At 38.1% G+C, this 22,213-nt stretch overlaps 1 protein-coding gene across 4 annotated transcripts in view; it reads right to left on the bottom strand.

Annotated features, from left to right (window-relative positions):
• Positions 1-20,116, bottom strand: part of SOBP (sine oculis binding protein homolog) — a 171,430-nt gene extending 151,314 nt beyond the window's left edge. Inside the window, exons 1-4 of one of the 4 annotated variants that reach the window (XR_015795844.1) lie at positions 19,572-20,111; positions 5,440-5,720; positions 3,463-3,588; positions 1,119-1,221 (exon numbers count right to left, since the gene is read on the bottom strand). Coding sequence is in view for 3 of the 4 variants with exons in the window: in XM_088139064.1 (XP_087995190.1) it covers positions 1,119-1,221; positions 3,463-3,521 (162 nt within the window). In the remaining variant the exon portion in view is untranslated. Of the gene's footprint in view, positions 1-1,118; positions 1,222-3,462; positions 3,589-5,439; positions 5,721-19,571 lie in introns of all 4 variants that reach the window. The other 3 variants (XM_088139064.1, XM_088139053.1, XM_007433311.4) reach the window with 3 other exon arrangements.
• Positions 20,117-22,213: the final 2,097 nt, after the last annotated feature.

Raw genomic sequence — 22,213 nt, 5'->3', positions numbered from 1 at the left:
GGTAAAACAGAAGGAATGACTTTGGAACAGTGGTAATTGGAATGAGGTTTGAGTGCCTGCAAATGGTGTCAGCCTCACTAGGTAGACCAGACCAAGAAATCAACTCCACGAGAAGGCTAAAAGTACTTTTAATGAGTTTGGCTATAATAACAGACCCTTGCAAGTTTGATCGTGCTCTACCTCCTCATCCTTCTTATAGTTCAGTTAATTAGGGAGATATCTGTCTGAGCCACTTCCAAATGCTATCTTGTTGTGGACTTAAAAATGCTTCAGCCTTTTTGCCTAGGTAACAGTTCCTGCAGATCTCCATCAAGGTTATCTTCCTTAGTCTCTGCAAATGGTGATATTGACCCTTCTGGTACACTTCCTTGATCCCAGTGAATGACAGGATTATGGATTTGTAGCTAGTCCACTCCCATTGGGAGGAGATTAAATAAAATTGCAACGTTTCCAGATGGTCCTCAACGATGAGGTGAAGGGAAGCAGTAAATTAGTGACTGAGTCAAAACATAAAAGCCTTCCATCTATGATTTCAATGTATATTGGATGTTCTATTGTCTAACTAGTCAAGCCATTCATTGTACAACAGTCCTGTCAATAAAATAAGCCATTGTTCCCATTTCCAATAATGCATAAAGTTATATAATAGACCCAACCTGAAAGCACAGAATAACAGGCTGGATAAAATAGGCTGTTGCTTCTTTGCATCTTACATCTTGGCGCTCTCTTTGCCTAATGCCTCCCATCTTTTCTAAACTCTTGAAAGGGAAAACCTCCTTTTTTCCTGAACTCTCAGCTTGGGGCAATTGGGACATTTACTAACAACACAATCTTTGATTCTACAAATACAAAACATCATAGCCAATTTAGAGCAACAAAATTTAAAAGATCGAGATAGCGCAAGTGATCAGCAACTTTTTCCAGCATTGTTACATGCACAAAATCTCTCAAGATCATCAGAAGCCATGAGATTTCAATGTCCACACATAAAAAGATCAAAGTGATGAGATTTCTGATTGCTGATATCTCATGAGATTTAGGTAATATTTTGAAGTATTATTTCTTTTCAGTTAATGGGGTGCAGGAACTATTTCAGTTGTTGACAGATGCTATGGTACCTGTGGATGCTGGCTTGTTATCTCCTGTTCCAGACTGTGGGCAAATTGGAAGCACCTGCTAAACACTCCTAAAATGTTACTCAGGTGGGAAATACAACAGCATCTGAAAAAAATGAAGCATGTTCACATCTTTTCTTTTTTCCTTGTGCTCCTGTTTTTAGCTTTGACCCTTCTAGCAACTAAGTTTGCTATGAAATTAATGACTGAAAATGACTAAGGCAGCGTCAAAGAAAGCCCATCCATGTCCAAAAATTGTGCATTATTATATTTCTTTAAATGATCAACAATTATTTGTCTTTAACTGGCCTCCTTCTTTAAGAATAAAAGATGTTATTATTATAAAATGAGGTAAGGATAACTGTCAATTACAGCTTGTGATCCAGCCTAAAATTAATTGTAGTGTTTAGAAAATAGTGTAAGTCCTAAAGCTATATATGGTGGACTTTATTAAATAACATTGGTCTTAAAACATGTCTGACTACTTAACATTATAGCTCAAGTTATTTCAATTATACTATCTGTTGAAGACATTGTCCTACTGCTTACTTCAGCTTTGTTGCTGCAAAGATCTTAAATATTTGCCAAATCTTAGCTCATGAGTAGTCTCATTGAATGTACTGGCAGTATTTAGTTTCTTAATGTAAAACATATGTTTAGGAATGTTGCATGACCAAGGCTGTAGTTATTGAAGGATTAAGTTTACATAAAGCTACAAAAAACAGATGTGTAAAATAAACGCAAGTTCTTTGTAATCTTCCTTCAGTATCGCCTTTGGAAATTATATATATACACACACACACACACACACACACACGATATATATCACATCAATGCAACATTGATTTTTAGATTCTTCTTCAGTAGGCAGCATGATTATTCCTTAATATGTGAATGTCTAGTGGAAAATCTTACCTAACATTCTTACTAGATTCAATTATAAGTGTCTCTTACAGTTAGATACTGCAGCTATAAGGCTCTGACCCACTCAATCAGGAAAGCATGGGTGATGCAGCAGTTAAATTTTTAATGTATGTTTGTATTTTAATTATTTATGGATTTTAGTCACTGTTGGAGGGATTGGTGTTTGTTCTTTTTTGTTATTGTGAGCCGCCCAGAGTCACCCGTTGGGGGAGATGGGCGGCATACAAGTTTAATTAATTAATTAATTAATGTACGTTTTCAGCTGGTATCTGTTGCCCTCACCTTCTTTTCTTCCCTTCGGTGAGAGTTGTAGGAACAAAGTTGAAAGAAAGAAAGAAAATACTCATGCTTCAGAAGAAGAGTGAACAAAGAAATAATGCACAATCCCATCCAAAATGGAAATTGGGCCTCAAACAAAACTAGCTTTGAAGAAAACTGTATAAACACATTCAAATCAAACTCTAGTACCACTCTATCCAGTTATTCACTACACCTGGAAATCTGTATGGATTAGATTTCTTCCTGCATCCTGGAGAATTTCATCCCACAACCTGGCAGAGGGTCCATGGATTCCTTTCTTTTTTTCCTTTTCCACAAGGAACTTCAAAAGAACAAAAGCTTCCAGCAAACTCCTCCCTTGCTATTTAGCTTCTAGGGGAAGGGTATTCTTGCTTCCGGATTTCGCTAACTGGCCCACATAAGGTTCCTCCACACAGCCATTTCTCCCATTGTTGAAATGGGAAAAGAGTATGCCAATCTAAAAACTACTGGCCCACAGCCTACCTTTTATTGTGCCTCAACGATGAGTCCAATAGTATTGCTGCCTTCACAGAATGTACTTTGGGTCATTTTCAGTGCAGCAGTTGGTTCCCTTTTTCTAAGCCAGTACTGGAAAAAAGCTCCATGGATGCAGAGTCCAGGAGGTTCTCCTGCAGAAATAGGGAGAACCTATTCTTCCAGGGGCTGGACATTACAAGCTAAGAAGTTATTTTGGCTGGGGGTAGTTTAAGATACAATCATTTTAAAATCCTCCTCTAAACATCTGTATATTTTAAGATCTATGACTTGATCTTTTCATATGCCAGGCCAAAGCCCCAGTTGATTTACATTGACAGAAATCATGTTGAATTGATGTGGTCTTAGATATCATGTTAATTTCCCTTGCAGCTTTCCCTTGTTTCTGCTCCTTGCTGTGGTCAGGATGTTTTTGCTTACCAGTGGGAATACTGACCTCCTGGTAGACTTGTATTTGGTCTTATATTAGGTCAATATCGCCACTTCTGAACCCCAGAAAAAGAATAACATAGTTGTGCTGAGAGTATGGAAATCATAGCATAAATGGCTATGGAGATCCAGGGGCTGGAGGAGGGTACAGCCCCACAGCAGACCTCCCAGGCCATTTGGAGCCCAGCAAATTGCTCACCTCCAGAGAACCTTCTTCCTTTCACCACTGGTATGTCCAGATTGGAAGTCTTCTGCCATGATAGCAAGAAAAACTAAGTTCCTTCCAGAACCTCTTGAACTGGCTTCAGTCTACCTCCGCAGCAACCTGGCAATGGGATGGAGGCTGTGTTGTCAAGACATGTAATTAAGGTAAAGTAAATAGTGTCTTTTTGTGCCACAGCAAGCAGTCTATGTGGATGAGTCCACAGACTTACATTATTAGAGACAGAAATAATTGGTCTTCAGGTTAAATGATCTACCAGGAATCTAGAAGTATGCACTGCTCTATACCATTTGGCAAGTATCATCTGTATTTAAGCGGACATCCTAAAGATTAGGCTGTTTTATGTTTTCCATTTAGTAAACTGGTAAACATCATAACTCTATGCCACAAATACAAAGCTTCATGGCTGTGGTAGTCTTTTAAGGAGCAGTTATTTTACCCTGTTTTTTTCTTCTTCAGATGTCCAGAATACTTTTCTATGTATGCTTGTGTGTTCTTATATATATTGATGAGAATTCTGAATGAGGGAAGGAACTGTTTAAAAAGAAACTTTGTTTACATTATTGCAGCTAGTATTGTCTGTAGAGATAAGGAAAGGGGTCTGAGTGATGTGTGTAAACATACTGATGTCAAGTTGTAAACTGATTTTTTCTTCACCTTAAAAAATTGTGTTAAGAATTGCCCAGTACAAAAAGGGAAGTGGAGTGGCTTTTTATATCAAAAATCCATATGCCTAGGAAGAAATTCTTGTATCTGAATATGGAAGCCCTCTGAAATCATCTAAGTAAAAGTAAAAAGAGTAAGAAACCAAAGTGAAACCATTCTGGGAGTGTAGGACAGGTCACCTAACCTGGCAGAGAATGTGAACAATGCCTTTCTAAATCAATTCATCAAGCGTTCAAGACAGCAAGCCTTAGCAGTAATAGTGGACTTCAACTAATCCTGACAGAGTAAAATTGGTTGATGGACTGAAGGTATCAGCAGGTTGGGGAAAAACATTGTGTTCATGGAATCAAGATAACCACGGAGGAATAACTGAGAAAAGTCAGTTATGTATCTTGGATTGCAGATTTTAATGAACTTAAACAAAAATTGAGCAGCATATCAAGGCTTGAAATCCTTAAGGATAAACAAATTGAAGTGAAATATGAGATCCTGAAAAATGGGGTACTGAACACAAAGGCACAAACAATCCCCATCAGAAGAAAACATGAGAAAAGTTTTGACCAGACTGTATGGATGAATAGTGAGCTTAATGACAAACTGAGAAGCAAAAAGGAGATATATAAAAATGGAAGCAAGGACTGATAACTAAGGTGGTATACAAATTGATAGGTCAAGGTTATAGAGATGGAGCCAACAAGGTGAAAGCTGAAAATGAGATGAGGCTGGTGAGGAATGCAAAATATTTGAGAGAATCCAAAACTGAAGAGCCAAAGAGGTTATTTGTCTGTTCAACAGGTAAAGTGGAAAAATAACAACAAAGGAAAGGGAAAAAGCAGAACTGCTTAACAACTGCCTTGCATCCCAGAAGAGGGAGAGAGTTCCTAATATAATTGCAAGAGGAGGGAGTAATGCAGCTGAGCATTGAAAAAGCTATAGTAAGAAGACATGTTGCTACCTAAATTGCAGGGCCAGATAAAATACTGAAGGAATTGATGGAAGTAATATACCACTGATTACATCCAGTAACTCTAACTACTGTCTACAGTATTTGAAAACTCCTAGAAAACTGCTGAGGTATCAGAAGATTGGAGAACAAAAAACATATTCCCAATATTAAAAGAGAGGAAGAGGTAGGACCTAAAATTATGCACTCGTCATTTTAATATCTGTAGTGTGTGAGGTAGTAGAAAAAAATGTCAAGCACCATGTCTGCAAGCACTTAGAAAAAATGCTACCATTACCAGGACCCACCATTAGTTTGTCAAGAACAAATAATGTCAAACTAACCTTATCTCTTTTTATGACAAGAGTTACTATTTTGGTAGAGCAAGGGAATGCTGTGGATGTAGTATATCTTGATCACAGTAAAGTATTTGACAAAGTCTCTCATGATATCCTTGTGGACCAGATGAATAATGGGGGCAAGATGGTACTGTGGCCTGGTTGATTTGCAACTGGGCAACAATCCTCAGAGGAGGCTCATAAATTGTTCTGGAAGGAAGTATCAAGTGTGGTCCCTCAGGTCTCCCATCTTTGGCTCTGTGTTAGTCAATATCTTCATAAATGACCTAGAGGATGGAATGGAAAGGATGCTCATCAGATTTGCAGATGAAAAAAGCTTGGGGGTTGGTTAATATCTTAGAGAGAAAAACTTAGAGGCTTGAACTTTTTAAAAGTAACTGAAATCTGACTTGTTAGCAGGGGATCTGGGAATCCTAGTGGACCACCAGCTGAACATAATCAAGTAGCTAAAAACTTGATGTAGCCTTGGATTGGATTTACAAAGCATTGTTACCAGGTCATGGGAGATAATAATTCTATTGTACTCTGTGCTAGTTTAATCCTACTTGGAATACACGCCTAGTCCTTGGCACTACATTGTAAAAGGGACATGGAGAAGCTGGTGTGAGTTTCAAGAAGAGCTTTGTCAGGTTCAGCCCAAGAAACTCCAGGAGGCAGTACTGGAACAGCTCAGTTACTTTATTAGCTTGCACTTGCTAGACAGAATCTCGCCAGACTAACTCTAACTCCCAAAGCCTGCAACTAAACACTATGAATTCCTTAGGGTGGTGCCAGTCTCATCCTCTTCACTTTCCCAGGCTCAGGCTGTGGGCTGAGGAAACGCTTCTGTCCTTGAACCTCCTCATCCAAGTCCTCCATCACAAGTTTCCAGTAAAATAAGAGGTCTGGGAAACAAACTTCTCTGAGGAATAATTAAAGGAGCTGGACATGTTTAGCTTGCAAAAGAGAAGACAAATGGGAGATATACTAGTATCTACCTTTTTGATCAAAGGACTTATCTCATTGGTCCACAAGTGCCTGATAGATCCTGTTTGGTTTCAAAGGGAACTATTTTATTTGCATTTTATTTTATTTTAATTTATCCAATTTATATAGCTGCCCATCTCATGAATGTGATTCTGGGTGGCATACAATAAAAATAATTTGGGGTTATTTCTGAGGCTCTGATGTATTGTTTGACTGAGGCCTTAGCTGCATCTTGGAATGAGGAAGTGTTGATGGCCTTATAGGAGATCATGCCTATGTGGATTCTTTCTGTGGGTAGATCCTAGAGATTCCCCTGGTTTTCAGAGGAATTCTGGGAGATGAACTGGCAGAAGAGATGCCTAGATTGCTGCTGTAGGAGAACGAAGATCAAATTGAATTGAACATGGATAAAATCCTTTATTTAAGATTTACCTTGAAACTCTCACTCTGCTTGATCTGCCTGCAGCCTTTGATATCAGTCATGGTATCCTTCTAGACTGATGCCAGGGGTTAGGAGTAGAGGGCATGGTGTTGTGATGATTCTCTTTCCTCTGGGGCTGGTTTCAGTTGGTGCTGTTAGAAAGGAAAAGATCTAGCCTAAATCTCTACCCTTACGATTCTATGATCTCTCTGCTCCTATAATATCTACATGAAACCATTGGGTGAGGTTATGGGTTAAAGTATCATGAGTATGCAGATGATACTCAGTTATACATCTGTATCTGTAGGGAGATATGCAGGATCCATTGCCTAGGCCAAAGGAGTTGAAGCATTTTTTAAGTCCACAACCAGATACCATTCAGAAGTGGCTTAGGCAGAAGCCTCCCTAATTCACTGAACTATGAGGAGGAGGAGGAGGAGGAGGAGGAGGAGGAGGAGGAGATACAGAACAATTAGACTTGCAAGATAATCTGTTATTATAGCCAGTCTCAATAAAAGTAGCTTTAACATTCCTGTGGAATTGATTTCCTGGTCTGCTCTACCTAGTGGGGCTGACACTATCCCTGGCAGACCAAGTGATGCTATCAAGATTCTTTCTTAGTATCTGGAGGCTGTGAAGCTCCAGATGAGACAGAACAAGATTCAGTTCAAACCTAACAAGACTGAGTGGCTGAGGGTGTTGGGGCACTTGGATCCAAGGATTTTCCATTGTTTAGATCTGGATGGGGTTGCATTTCCCCAGGTAGAATGGGTGTGCAATTTGGGGTTCCTATTTGAAGAGCAGGTAGCAGCCATGGCCAGGAAGACTTTCACACAAATCCATCTTGTACACTATTGGCACCTGTTCTGGGATTGAGAGATCCTACTCACAGTCACTCATGCCTTGGTTACCTCCTGGTTGAAGGTGACCAACACAGTCTTCAGGGGGTATCCTTGAAGACCACTTGGAACTATAACTGGTCCAGAATGCAGTGGCATGGATAGTTTTGCCATAGTACATACATGTAACACTACTATTTTCTGAGCTGAACTGGCTTCCAGTAGGCTTCTGGGTGCAATTCAAAGTTCTGATTGTCATCTGTAAAGCTCTTCAGAGCACAAGGCTGAAATACTTGTGGAAATGCCTATCTCCAACCAAACCTGCCCATTCCATGAGATCTGATAGGGTGGACATGCTGTTTCCCTTTTATAAAACAATGTCACTTGGCAGGACCCAGGAGGCATGCCTTCTCTGTGATAGATAATCTCATCTTTAATGGTGTGGTATTAGATGACTGGGCTGGCTTCAATTGCATCTTATTTTTTTAATTTATTGTTTGATTTTGTTTAATTCTGTACTGTTTTTAATCCTATGTTAGACAACCACAGCTACAATTGTGAGTTCAGTAGCCATATAAATTGATTAAATAAATAATGTTCCAATAGGTGTAGGATGACTATTTGTCAGAAATGGTCTTAACAGATCCCTGCACTAATTGTGGGATTGTGCTAGGTGATTTATAAGGTCCCCCCAGCCCATTCACTCCATAATTTTGAGTCCATGGATTGGAAAAACAACAACAACCACCTACCTTTCTATACTTTGCAATCAAAAGAGGATTTAACATTAGAAATAAGAACAACTTTGCCATTTATTTTCCTTAAAAAATAACTATTTGCCCTGATAAATGCTGTAATGCATATGGAAATAAGTAGAGCTAATGTCTTTCTTCTGTGGGAACATAACTGATCAGGTGAACAAAAGCAACTACAGAATAGTACCAATCCTAGTAATGAACGTATAGGGCTTTGAAATGGTCAATCTTCCACATATTTGCTATGTGATATATTGGTTTTTCTCAACCAATTTAGCCATGTAAGCCTTTGAAAGGTCATTTATATAGTTTGCTAGAAAGAATACAACAGTAGTAGTATTAGTAGTAGTATTACAAATAGCACAGTCTAAGTAATAATAATTGATATAGGTAATTCTTGGTCTTGAATATAAAAGGATGTTGTGTTATTTATCAATGATATCACAATCCACTATTTAATATCCAATGACATTCATATAGCCATACTACATTTTAATAATATTTTTATTAGAGTTTTACATAGTTAAAAGCTAATACAGAATTAGAAAATATATATAAACAAAAAAGAAGAAGAAAGAGAACAAGAGAAAGAAAAAGAAAAAAACATAAAAAGTGACTCTCCTCCCTCCAAACAAGTGTAAGCATTTACAGTAACTTAACACCCCCTCTAATATTACAGGGAAAAAAACTCTTCTTCCCATTTCTCATCACTAAGCAATAACCCAATTATAGAAAGATTCATCAATCAGTCTTATTTAGTAAAAGCATTAAGGGTACCAGTAGTAATAACCTATATGTTTTAAGTTTAAACAAATAAATCTATTTTGCCTTTTGACTTATAACTTTCTCTAATAAGTAAGACATAAAAGATTTATTCCCATAGGCATAAAGAGTATCAATAATAGTAACATATATATTTTAAACTAGATCCAATAGGTCCCTTTTACGTTCTAACCCATAACTTCTCTAACAAGTAGGGGTTAAAGATTTATCCCCATATAAAAAAAAGTCTTTACAGCATCTTGCAATCCTAGTCAAAAAAAAAAAAAAAAGATTCCAATAACAACCACCCAAAATCAAAATTTATACAATTTAACTCTGGTCAAATAAGTGTACTTTGAACTCCTTTTTCTTCTTTTTAAGAGGCTTAATCTTCAGTCACTTTTCAAATCAAGTCCCACATAGTGATTTCTTATCATTTTCTTCCTGTCTGTTTTCAGTAGCAACGTCAAATATTTTTAAGTCCATTTTCAAATCCACATCTTTTTCCATATCTTCCATATCTCTTTCATAATCTGGCAATTCTTTACAGTCCATTTTAAAATCCCTATTCAAATCATCCTAGCTTCTGTTTTATCCAGTAGAATCTTTTCTTCTTTATAACTTCTGTTAAATCCAGATTTAAAAATAAGTCCTGAACACATTGTTCCCAAACAGATTTAAATTCTTCTATACTAAATGAATGTTCCTGCATTAAATTAGGAAATATCTTTTCCTTTAATTGCTGTTTGGTTTGCTCTAGTTAACCTTCAAAGCTCAGTCTTATATTTTGTTTATTTTCAGAGCCAAAACTTTCCACAATAAGCTTTCTTACAGTTAATTGCAAAATCATTTGCTGTACTTTTAAACAGTCTTTTTAAACTTTAAACAGAAAATTTTAAAAAAAATTCTTAAAATACATCTGGCCCCTTAACTGTCTACAGACAACATTTTTAACTCCCTTTTGCTGTTTTCCAAAATTTAAATTTTTTCTTTTTAATCTTTAAACTTACTTAAATCTTCCTTCTCCAAGGATAGAAGGAAAGTCTCCCGGTGTACAGCAACTTGCCTTTCAGAAGGTTTTTAATTTCCAAGTCGCTAATAAGTAATTTCTGATGTTAATTAAAAGAGGAAGTGAAAGCAAATTTGATGTCTCTTTGGAGGTTCCAAACTGTGGCTTGGGCTCAATGTTTCCCATGACTCCCAGAGCGCTCAACCTGCTGGAGATTGCTAAATTGCAATCTCTTCACAGGGAGCTTCTGTAAGGAGTACTTGTGGGTGATACAGTCATCTCCTTTGTCCGGAGATAGTTCTGAAGGGCCAGACTGTTTGCCAGCTCCTCTTAACTGCCGTGGGTGTCTTCAATCCACCATTACTCCCCTGGAAGTCCCATAGCCATATTATATTTCATGTCAAATGTCAAATATAGGGATAAAGTTCACTATTTAATTACCTAAGAAAATGTAACAATCCCACAACATCAGTTGTGCCAGGAGAATTTGGGAAGAGTCTGTGAATTTAAATTTACACTGGATATGAAGAATTAGGTACTTGGTTCTAAATACTGTGATCAATATCAGAAGTATTCATATGAGAGGTAATGCTTGATATGTACTCTACATGTTTTTACTCTCATTTCTCAGCCACCATGGACAGCATCTGCAACATCATCCTAATTTAGCTTTATGGCTAAAAACATTTCCTCTCACTCAGTGGAATGTCTGTATTCACATTCAAGTTTCATTTTTCTTTAAGATAGATTCCCTATTACAGACCTGGTACTATTCATTAAATACCCTTTACTGTGTGTTCTTTTTCTACTTCTGTTTTTATAATCTTAGCTTTCTTTATTAAAGTTGTACATTTTTGAAAATAATTTGGACCTTATTTGAACATACATACAGAACATATCTACTCTTCATTAAAACAAACCCTTTTTTTCACCTTCTGCATGAGGCTAAAAAAAAAAAAGATGCCAGTGCTTTAAGAAATCAATTCATTAATGTTAATGCAATTCTTAAAGCAATATCATCTTTTTTTTTCCAAGTTCACTCAGAAGTTTGAAAAAGTTGGACACTTTCATACTTTATTATTTATATATTAGAACATTCAAAGTTCCGATATGCTAACTTCAGCAACATTCAAAGCTTTTTAAAAAAATACTCCTAAGAAGCCAAACAGTTCCGTATGCATGTTTTAGGGTCTGTACCACTTTCAAATTTGTCATTTATTTTGTTATTGTCATATGTTCAGTCTTTTTTTTTTCAATGTACAGTGATATAATAGGTGTCTAATGAGGATTCCTGAAAAACTTATTAGAAAAATTTTTCTAATAAGATACTATTAAAATTTTATAGTTTGTTCTCTGATATTCTTTATACAGGTAATCCTCACTTACCAACTGTTCATTCAGTGACTGTTCAAAGTTACGATGGCACTGAAAAAGGAGATTTACAACTGGTTATCAAAGTTGCAGCCAACACAGCATCCCTGCAGTCACGTGATCACGATTTGGGTGCTTGGCAACTGGTGCACATTTACAACAGTTGCAGCATCCCATGGTCATGTGATCTCCATTTGTGACCTTCACAGCCAGTTTCCGACAAGCAAAGTCAATAGGGAAGCCTGCAGGAAGTTGCAAGTCGCAGTCATGTAATGTCGTGCTTAATGACTGTGGGGGATTCACTTAACAACTGCAGCCAGAACTGACACTGTAAGTCAGTGTGATCATGTGACATTTCACTTTACAAACATGTCACTTAGCAACAGAGTTGCCAGTCCCAGTTGTGGTAAGTGAGGACTACCTGTAATATATTAAATGTCTTTCCAGAAACACGAAGTCTGTGTATCTTGGATACACTGGCTCGGTTCACATGCGTTTAACTTGGTCACAGGCTACATAATTTGTGATGCTCGTGCAATGATGTCATGATGTGTGATATCATTATGGCATCTACTGGACACCTGTGAACAAAGTACTGAACTACAAACTAGTCAGCCTTCCTCCAACATATTGCTTGAACCCAGCCTATGTGTTTAGCATGGGTCAGTGTGTCATGTATAATATGGTTAAGTTAATGCCTTATCCAAAGATAGCTATCTTTAACATTGCCCAGATTTCTAAACTCTTGTGAACATCTACTGTAGCCTTGTGGGATCAAGCTAATATTAATAATAACTATTGTCACTGCTTACCAAGTTAAGTGGTAACACCTAACCAACTTTGGCTGATCCTAAAAAGTTAAGCAGAACTGGACCTTATTAGTACTTCTTGGATGAGGGATCATTAGGAAAAGCCAGTGAAACCATTTCTGTATTCTTGCCAAAGAAACAACATGGATCTGTCATTGAAGTCACCAGGAGCTGCACTCAACTGGAAGGAAATGGCATTTACTGTTGCTCTGACAACTAGCATTTGGTATTTATTTTTGTACCAATATTGTGCAGAACATCTATATGAAAAAGCTCCCCTTTCCCTCATAATCATGGGTGTAGGAATGAGTCTGGCAGCAAATAAAACTAGTAGCTGAAGAATACCCTCATGGGATAACTGGCTCTGAATTAAAGGAGAGAGGAACTTGACAAATAGAGAAGAGCAGAGTCAGGCCAAGACATTTTTATGCCTGAAATTACAAAAGATGGTAGCAATTTTTTCACTTCAATAAAATGCCAACATTCTTCACCATTATGATAGGATAGCCTAGAGACCACATAGCAGACTACTTAGCAGTCATGAAGTTCTTCTGTCCTACAGCTCTGGAGAATGTCTAGAGAACTAACAGGATACAGCTAGCAGAATCCTGCTGAAAGGAGATGCCTCATTTGCCATTTCCACACTAGTGATTTTATAGCATCCTACTGCACCATTCAACAGTTACTATGCTATTATATCAATAATGAAGTCCAGTTTTATATTATCACAACAATGACTGGGTGAGTCTGTAAGATGCTATAAATCACTAGTTTGGAAATGTCTCCTGGCTAATGGTAAAGCCAGTCCTAGAGAATAGAAAGCTCCTGGACTCATAGAAATTAGCTTTGCAGAAGGGGATACAGGAGGAGACAAAGGGGCTAGTTATAGATGACCTTATGGATAAATGCAAGGGCAAAATGAAATGAAAGGGGAAAGACCCTCTTCCCCTTCTGAAATTATAATGATTGCATGAGAGCCACTGCATTAAAGTTCCTTCCTTTGGCAATAGTACCAAACACAAATCCAGTAATTCATGTATAGTGATCTGGACCTTGCTGTATTTCTTCTACCATTCTTGTTCCAATTTCTGGAAAAAGATGCTGAAAGGAAGCCGTGTTACAGCCCAATAACAACATCTCTAATGGTACCGAAGTCCTATGAAAACCAAGGAAGATTAAGAGAAAGGGGGATAAAGATAGAAAAGAAGCAGATGGAAAGAATAACAAGGACAAGTTTTTCTCCAACATGACAAGGGAGAAATATAAGCAACACTTACTTGGGAGTAATACAAAGTGAAACTGATTTCTGAGTAACAGTACTGGTTTCAGATAATAACATAAATATGAACAATGAGAACAGACACAGAAAATCACCTCTGGGACACAACCCTTCCAACTGAATAAATCAGTTGGAAAATACATTTAATGGACCCAGAAGAAATTGGGGAGAAGGAACGGGATAAGGAAGTGAAAGAAAGAAATACAGATCAGTCTCCCCCCCTCAAAACAAAACTAAAAGAAGAGGATGTTGACATTATCTGAATGAAGCTGCAGTGTCAAGGAAGGTTAATATATATTTGATCATTCAAAAGCAAACAGCTGGAAGCATAGAAAGAAGACCAAGGAATGAGAAAAGAGATGAAGGTGAAGACTGCATTTCAGAACAGTATGTAATCAAGAGTTAACAGCTCAGAGTTATTGTGCCTAGACTGCAGAGGGAGAGAGCTCAAATGATGGTTATGACTGACATCAATTAAAAAAAAAAAAAAATCAGAAAATGCAAGGGAAAAAAATGTTATATTTCTTCATGCTATGACACAACAGTTTTGCTATGTCTGTTTTCACAACTCTGATGCCAAAGATCCATATATAATCAAATAGATAAAGCCAAGAAATAATTAAAAGCCAGGTTCTCTGGAACACCTGGACTGACAAAGCAGATGATTGCTTGCATGCTATCCACTGCTGCAGTTATTTTTTACCAAAGGAATTGACATTAAAACACCTTTTATTCAGTTTGTATCAGCAAATAAATAAAAGTGTAGTGCTAAAATGTTTTTCTGTGTGGTTGCTCATTTTTACTTGAACAGCCCAAACCCATTTTACAATAATTTTAATATGCATGATTTAATTGTATATTTTATTGAATTTTTGTGCATAAAAATACTATTTGGGAAGTGAAAGACTATTAATGTACATTTTCCTCATACATGACAGCAGACAGGAATCTGCTGATTTTTTTTCCTTTGATGAGACTAAAGTCTTTAAAAGGCAATAAAAATTATTTTCATTTTCATACATGCTGTGCTTAAAATGTTTTATTGTAGCATCATCACTCAAATAGCATAAGTCTTTCTGCTGCATAATATATCATCAGTTCTTTCTATTTCTGAAATGTAAGTTTTCACCACATTTTATATACAGCTTTTTCTCTGCCAGAAAACAGGGGAATAACACTAGACAAATGCAGGTAGGAAATGTAAGGGAGAACAAGTCTCTCAGATTATTCTTTTTAAAAAAGAATGCTACTAATTATTTTAATTTTTTAAGTAGTAGAGTAGAACTTTTTCTGTTTCCTTCCTTGCTATATTGACTGAAATATGGAAGATGAATGTATCTAGAGCCATAAAATAAATGAAAAATGTTTGTCTGTCATGTGATATTAATATTTATTTATCTGTTAAATCTTCTTGGATATTTGGAATGGATGCCAGTATGGCAAATGAATGTACACTAGCCTGTATAGATCGGTTCCCAGCATTATTTTAATTTTCTGATAGATTGTTATATGTACTAGATAAGGATTCCCCAAATATTTTGAACAACAAGGTATTTCATGTCAAGCTTTATAAAGTTTTCTTTCTTATATGAAGTTTCTGAAATTATATCATACTAGTTTGTCAGGGGATCTGGAAATACTTACTTCTTTTCTATGCAGACAATTATTCTCCAAGGTAACTTTAAAATCTCCAAATGTCTTATTTAGTGAAAGGTATGACTAAGCAATCCATCAATTTAAAAGAATCTACTTGAAGTATGATTAAATTTGGATTCAACCTATTGTTTTTGTCTTTTTCACAGTGTGGCAGCCATGTTTTAAGCTTTTCAGTTGTTGTTAGTAGAAGAATATTTCAATCAATTTGCCAAATAACAGCAGATGGAATAATCCAGAATGACACCTATTTTAGTTAGAAATTACTTACTGAGAATCTAGAAAGTAAACAGTTTAGGCACATAAAAACAGCTCTGAATATTATACAACAGATCTGTCAGTCATCTCACAACTGTTAAAAAAAATTCAAAGGTGTAGATGAATTCAGAATTTCCAGTACTTGCTGCTACATGGAATCAGATCATTCAAATGTACTTTAATTATACAATGTTTGAATCATGATTCTCATATTCTTGTCATTTGTAACATTATTAGATATTATGTTACCATGTAACCATCATCCATTTATTATGAAACAACCATTTTAAATGTTAATAGGACTCCTCTAGAGTAGATGTGGATTTATGAATGGAATATATTTCTCTATGTTATTAAACTGTAACACTGATTGCTTTTAAAAATCTGCATATTCACACTGCTAAGTGGATACTGTTTTAGTTGATATTTAGTTTGTTACATTCTTAGCAACCCCATAATCTGGTGTACTGCAATCACTATTCCTAAAATTTCCAGTCTTTGGGTGGGAATTCTGAGAGTTGCTAAATGAAATTTTGGAAGATGTAAATTTGGTAAAGGCTGATTCATAATATTCCCCTCAATATAATACAGCAATATTAATACATTCTAAGAATATAGAGGGCAGATAAAAAGAAAGAGTTAGAAATCAACTGATGGTCACAGTGAAACAAAACATTCTGTCAGAAATCTTTAGTGAATTTTACTGAAATACAAGCAACACAAACCAGGCAATCATGTAGTTTTTGGATGCAATGTTGTATCAAGCTGAAGTTTCTTACAACTGTCATGTACATCAGGCCAGAGATAACAAAAATGTAACCTAATATCTACCATTATGAAACAGCAAACAACATCAGTTTCCAATTTTATTAAAACTGAGCAGCAATTGATATTACTGATGTGACAGAGAGTAGTTGAGTTTCTTTCCATCATTATTAAGCAAATATGTGGCTCTGTCAAAGAACAAATCTTCAAGAAAATCTGTGTGATGAGGTAATTTTATTACTCATTCATAGTGCCTTGTATTTGCTGTACTTAAAATAGACACTTGTACCCAGTGGCTTTTTATTACTGGAAGGAGGGTGGGAGAGGGAATCACATACACGCTGGCCTTTTTTTCCTTACTCCTAGCAAATGGAAGCAATTCAATCCAACATGGGCTGAAATCTGAGTAGGTCACTGTACACCGTGATAAAATTCCCTAATCCCTGAGCCAAATTTCCCGAGGGGGCCCTCCTATTAGTCCTTCACTTTCCAAGCTGACTTTTCCATTCCTTCAACCCTCTCTGCTCCACTCTCCCTCCCCTTCATCTCTTCATCTCCCTCTACCTTACAGCCTTGATATCCGATCTGCTGCTAGGACTCAGGTTTCAGTTTTTACAGCTTAGGCTGTCTATTGCTATATACATTCCTTTCTTTCTGCTCTGTCGTGATTACTTAGCAGAGCTTATTTTATACAAGTCCACATGAAAGCAGTCCAGATGAAGGGAAGCAGTCAAGCTGTTTGAACAGTTCAGATGTGCACCTACACAAGGGCACATTGTGTTCACTAGGAAATGTTGTTGCATACATTTCATACAATGTGACTAATTTGTTAAGTTACTGTACTCGTTAACTTAGTGAAGAGGAGGAAATCCTTTTGGTGCACGTTTATTTCAGTAAGTGAAGAATTATTCAAAGAAAGACAAGCACATTTCCAGCGCACTTAGAAGAAAACAAGACCCAAACCTGCTCACAACTTTAGTTATAAAAACACAGTATGTACTCTTCAAGCTTAATAAGATAACTAACTCTAGGATGTGGCCAAGGCTGCCTGAAAGCCTCTGCTGTTATTCACATTTCAACCACACAATCTATAAAAGCTGTTCCCAAAACTATATCAGATCCACAGCCTTGGATTAAATTACTCATATAAGTGAAACTCTGATATATTTATTTCTCTTACTGTTTTTCTACCATTAGCAGAGGCTTAGGGGAATGAGAGGCTTACCTGCATTAAGATTAACACTAATGCTTAATAGTCTTCATAAAAAATAAAATAAAAACTTGTGTAATTTTCCTCCTTTCACACACAGTGTTGTTTTTGTTTCTTCCTCACCATTTCAGACAAACATCTGTTATACTGCAGAAGAACAACTATCTCCCAAACCACTAAGTGTGCCTGCAGCCAATGTAAACAAAACAAACCCAGAGGATCCAGCATAGTCAGCCTTTATATCCAGCCAGGATAGCATTTCATGTGTTTTGATTAAAATTAGCTAATTTGTAATGCTAGAACCTATGAAACTTAAAAACTGCAGTCGACATAGATCAAATGAAGCAGTGTCTTACACAGTGCATAGTGGGACAGAGTTCCATGCCCACTGTCCCCCTTCCTCTTTACCCTTACCAAAATAAAAATCCAAACAAGGTCTGACTAAGCAATTGCTGTTAAATTGAAGCGTACACAAAGCTTCCCCCAAGATACAAAGTGTATATATAGTGTATATGTATGTGTGTATGTAAGTATGTGTGTATGTATGTATACACATACACGCATACATACACACACGCGTACAAACGTGTGTTATAGTTATGCAGGGCACTTTGTTCTTACACATACCACCACCTTTGTTCAAATGTCCATCTGCTGTTGGACAAATCCTCAGTAGACACAAAAAGAAACAATACAGATATAACAAATGAAGAATACTTTTCTTAATGATTGAGTTTAAAAATAAAATGAGAAACTGAACATCCTCTTCTAAATTGATTTGCTAAGCTCAATAAATAAAATGGTCTTGTTGATCCCTTTAGTTACTCGTCTTAGACCACACAGGCAAAGATTTCATAATGATGCATATTCAGTTTCACACACAGCTTTTTTATCATTATATACCAACAATGTATATTGGGTATTGGGTATTTTAATGCAATCTGTTAACAGAATTATGAATGTTCCATTTCACTAAATGCAACTTCACTGAATGAATTTTCCCGTACATCAAAACTATATTGTTTTTATTATTTGAAGCAAAGCAACTTCACCTCAGCCCCGTAACACATGTGAGTTATAGGGGAAAGATATGTGAGAAGCATAAAATTAATATATTCAAGGAGCTTAATATTTGTTAATAATAATAATAATAATAAGCTATCAGACAATGATTTCATCTTAACCTAAGTCCTGAGATGTATTTTTTTGTGCAACTGTTCTGATATTAGCCTCTGAAGTGCCAGCGCACAGAACTACCTCTGGAACACAGCTGGATTGGCACTATTTCCTGTGAGGATGCTGGTTTTGCCTCCTCCATACACAACCACTCCAAACAGATATATATGATACACAGTATGTACACACACAAACACACATATTCATGCACCCTTCTAGGACAGCTCTTTCAGTTCAACACTCTGCTTCTTTGATTAACTGTGAAGTGGAGCACAGAAAACAGACGCACAGGAAGTAAAAGAGAGAAGAAAAAGACAAGAGATCCTGTGTCTAAGCTCAAGAATGATGTGCAGTTCAGACCATAACATTTCACTTTGACAATTTAATTACACAGTTGCAGCTGGCTACTGGAAAGGGGGGCGGAGGGAGAGGGTGCTTAAATGACTTCCCTTCTTTTCTAACTTTTAACAGTTTCGAGGTTATCTGGTTGGATTGGCACATAGAAGGGGACTGAACCCCTGTGGAGAAAAGCAATAAATATTATAAATAATAGTGATTATCACCATCAACGTATCAGATCGACTTAGGGATCTGGCTTTATCTCCTGTGAACTGTGCAGTTCAGGAGGAGGAGTTCAGGCGCATTTCGTCAATCCTATCTGAGGTTTTTTCCTCCTAAAAACAAAACAAGAGGTCTTTTCTTTATCACACATTCTCACATGGGGGGGGGGAGACCAGAGTACCAGGGGGTGCCTGCAACAAGCCTCCCTCCTCTTGGCCCCTACCTCTCTTTTTCTTCCCTTTTCGCATCTGATAGAGTGATAAAGGGGAGCGCACAGACGTACCTTCATCTCTTCATTGATTTCCCTTTTCACGGGGTGAGCCGGTTTCCTGCTTCTTTTATTTTCTGGAGGTCTCCCTTCTTTCTCCATTTCTGCCATTTTTTGTTTTGTGTGTGTGCGTGTGTGCGTGCGTGTGTGTGTATCTACTTTGGTGGAGATGAAATGGCTGCTGGTATTATTTGGGAAAAGCTTTCGGGGGAAGGTTGTGGGGGGGGGGAGGGAGGACGGGGGCGGCTTTTAGCGCTGGGCAAAGGCGTCAACGAGTGTCAAAGGAGAAAGCGGCTCTGGCAGGGTTGGGGATGCGGGCGGGCCGGACCGTGGGTTGCCCTGGCGAGTCAGCCATCTTCTGTCTCCCTGTCTGTCTGCAGGAGGGAGCGCGAGAGACTGGCTCTGCGCGTGCATGGGGAGGGGGCGGCGAGGGAGAAGGAGGGGAGTCGGTACGGAGAGAAAGAGAAAGAAAGAAGCCAGTCCAGTTCCTTCCAAAGAGCGGGCGGGAGGCGGGGAGGCAGGACGTCCCCTTGCCCAGGCGGCGGGCGGGGCTTCCAATATCACCAAATCCTCCGCCTCTTCTTCTTCTTCTACTGCTAGTTAGGCTCAGATTCAAAGAAGCGGGGAGGGAGCTTTTTATGCTTAGTTGTCATCACCTATTCCCCCCCCCCCCGCAAAGGGACGGTCGTCCCTGGTGGAAAACACAGCAAGGAACTCAGCCCCCTTCTTCCCATCTTTTTTTGCGGGGGGAGGGGTGGTCACAGGCGCACACATACGATCCTTGGTTACACGCTCTTGTTCACCGCCACTCGAGACGCTATGACAGGACGAAATGGCAGGAACACTTCATTAAAACACCTTATATTACAAACACGCACATAGGCAGTGTGCATGGCTGGCCTCCAATCGTGTGGTGTGTGTGAGGGGTAGAGAGAGTAGGGGGGAGATAATTGGAAGGAAAGTCGCCTTAGGTTGCCGAAGGAGCCCAAGGTAGTAGCAGCAGGGCTGTTTCTTAGGAAGCTAAGAAATTCCGTGCGAGGGCGAGTGTGTGTGTATGTGTGAGAGAGAGAGAGCGCGAGCGAGAGGGAGCGCAAAAGAAAAATAGCGCGCCCTGAAACCAGCAGCCCGGAGGATGCTGCGTGCGCGAGACTGGCTGGCTGGCTGGCGGCCCGCTTGTCCGCCCCGCTACGCAATTCCACCTTTAGGAGAAAGAGGGAGGAAAAAGGCGCAAATCGAGGCTGTTCTCCCTGCCTGTCTGCCCACGGCGCTGGGAAGGAAACGTATCTACAGTCGCGTTGAAACCTCTCCAGCTGAGGCGGAGCTTGACGTTTTCGTGGGTGGGCGGCAGTTTGGAGGGAGCTGGGCCGCTGAAGCGGCGCTAGTATTCGGCAGGCAAATAAATTACACTAACGGAGGGTTTTGCTTTGTTTTGATTTTGGCGGGAGGATCTTCTCCAGCCCCGCGCAACTAGTCCTCAAGAAAAGCTTCGCTTAATGTGAGACATCAGAGTTTTGTCCCAGCACGTTATCTTGCCATCTATGCCAATAATCAGCTATATGAATGCTTTAGGATACGTATGTATATGTGTGCATATATACACACATTTGTAAAGTCCGTATTCATAAACACATTCAGGATTAGTGGAAAGGAGTCCAAACGTATCCCATAACCGAGGGTTATTTCTAAAGATTAAAATCTGGAAACTAAACGCGATCTCTCTTTCCCGGACCCTTCAGTTCTTCAAGAAGGCTGACTGCCCTTACAGATCTGGGAGTCCGAAACGCCGTCGCCCTAGTGGAGCACCGACGCTCTCATTCTTCCCCCATCTCATCTGCTCTGTTCGAGAACTGTCTCAAACTAAGTCCTCTCTTTGAAGCTGCCTCTGGGTTTTGTTTCGGAGAGACTTGACTTACTTCTTCTTCATCTCTGTTGAAAGAAAATGGGGAATGAATGGTGTGATATATGGTACTTGCGAACTAAGTGCTGGATTAACGGTACACACGAAAGGGGGATGCATTGATTATTCTCGGTCGTGCACACCTACTCTTTGGCAGTTCATAATTATCTGATACAATACAATATGGAGGTGTCCATTGTTCCATTAGTGAAAATCGTAATTATGAAGCGATTTATCATTATGGCTGGAGTTGATCTTAAAATTACATACATACACACACATCCACAAAGAGAAAATTACTCAATGTGTGCAAAAAGGCTCTCCTTAAAAGAAAAAGTACAATCTGTCAACATTAAGCTTGGTTGCAATGCTTGATCTACATTTATTACATTTGGCTCATTGACACTTATAAGCCCCTGATTATATGAATAAGAGAGTTCAGAGGCAGAAGTTTTTTAATCTCTTACTCCAGATTTACACTAAATTCTGCACGATTTACCCTAAAATTGATTTAGTTAGGAACTGAGATTTGGACTCTGTAAAGCTCTTTTAGAGAAAAAAAACATTCCCATAGAATGTTCAATGCAATTTATTTCCAGATTTGTAGGATATTGCTGCCTGGGATATATAGAGATACAAATATATAGTGATAGTACCTTACAGTCCTTTCAATAATTACAAGAATACAGAATTGTAATGCATTCATCTATTCTGCAATATTGATTCAATATTTGTTGTAAAAACCTTTTATTGTTATTAT

This window comes from Python bivittatus, unplaced genomic scaffold, assembly GCF_059951505.1.
Source record: "Python bivittatus isolate LINGU-HERP-01145 unplaced genomic scaffold, Pbiv_v1 ctg000020_np1212, whole genome shotgun sequence".
Lineage (NCBI taxonomy): Eukaryota > Metazoa > Chordata > Lepidosauria > Squamata > Pythonidae > Python > Python bivittatus.
Note: the sequence above shows the minus strand (reverse complement) of the source record. Positions and strands in the feature narration are given on the sequence as shown.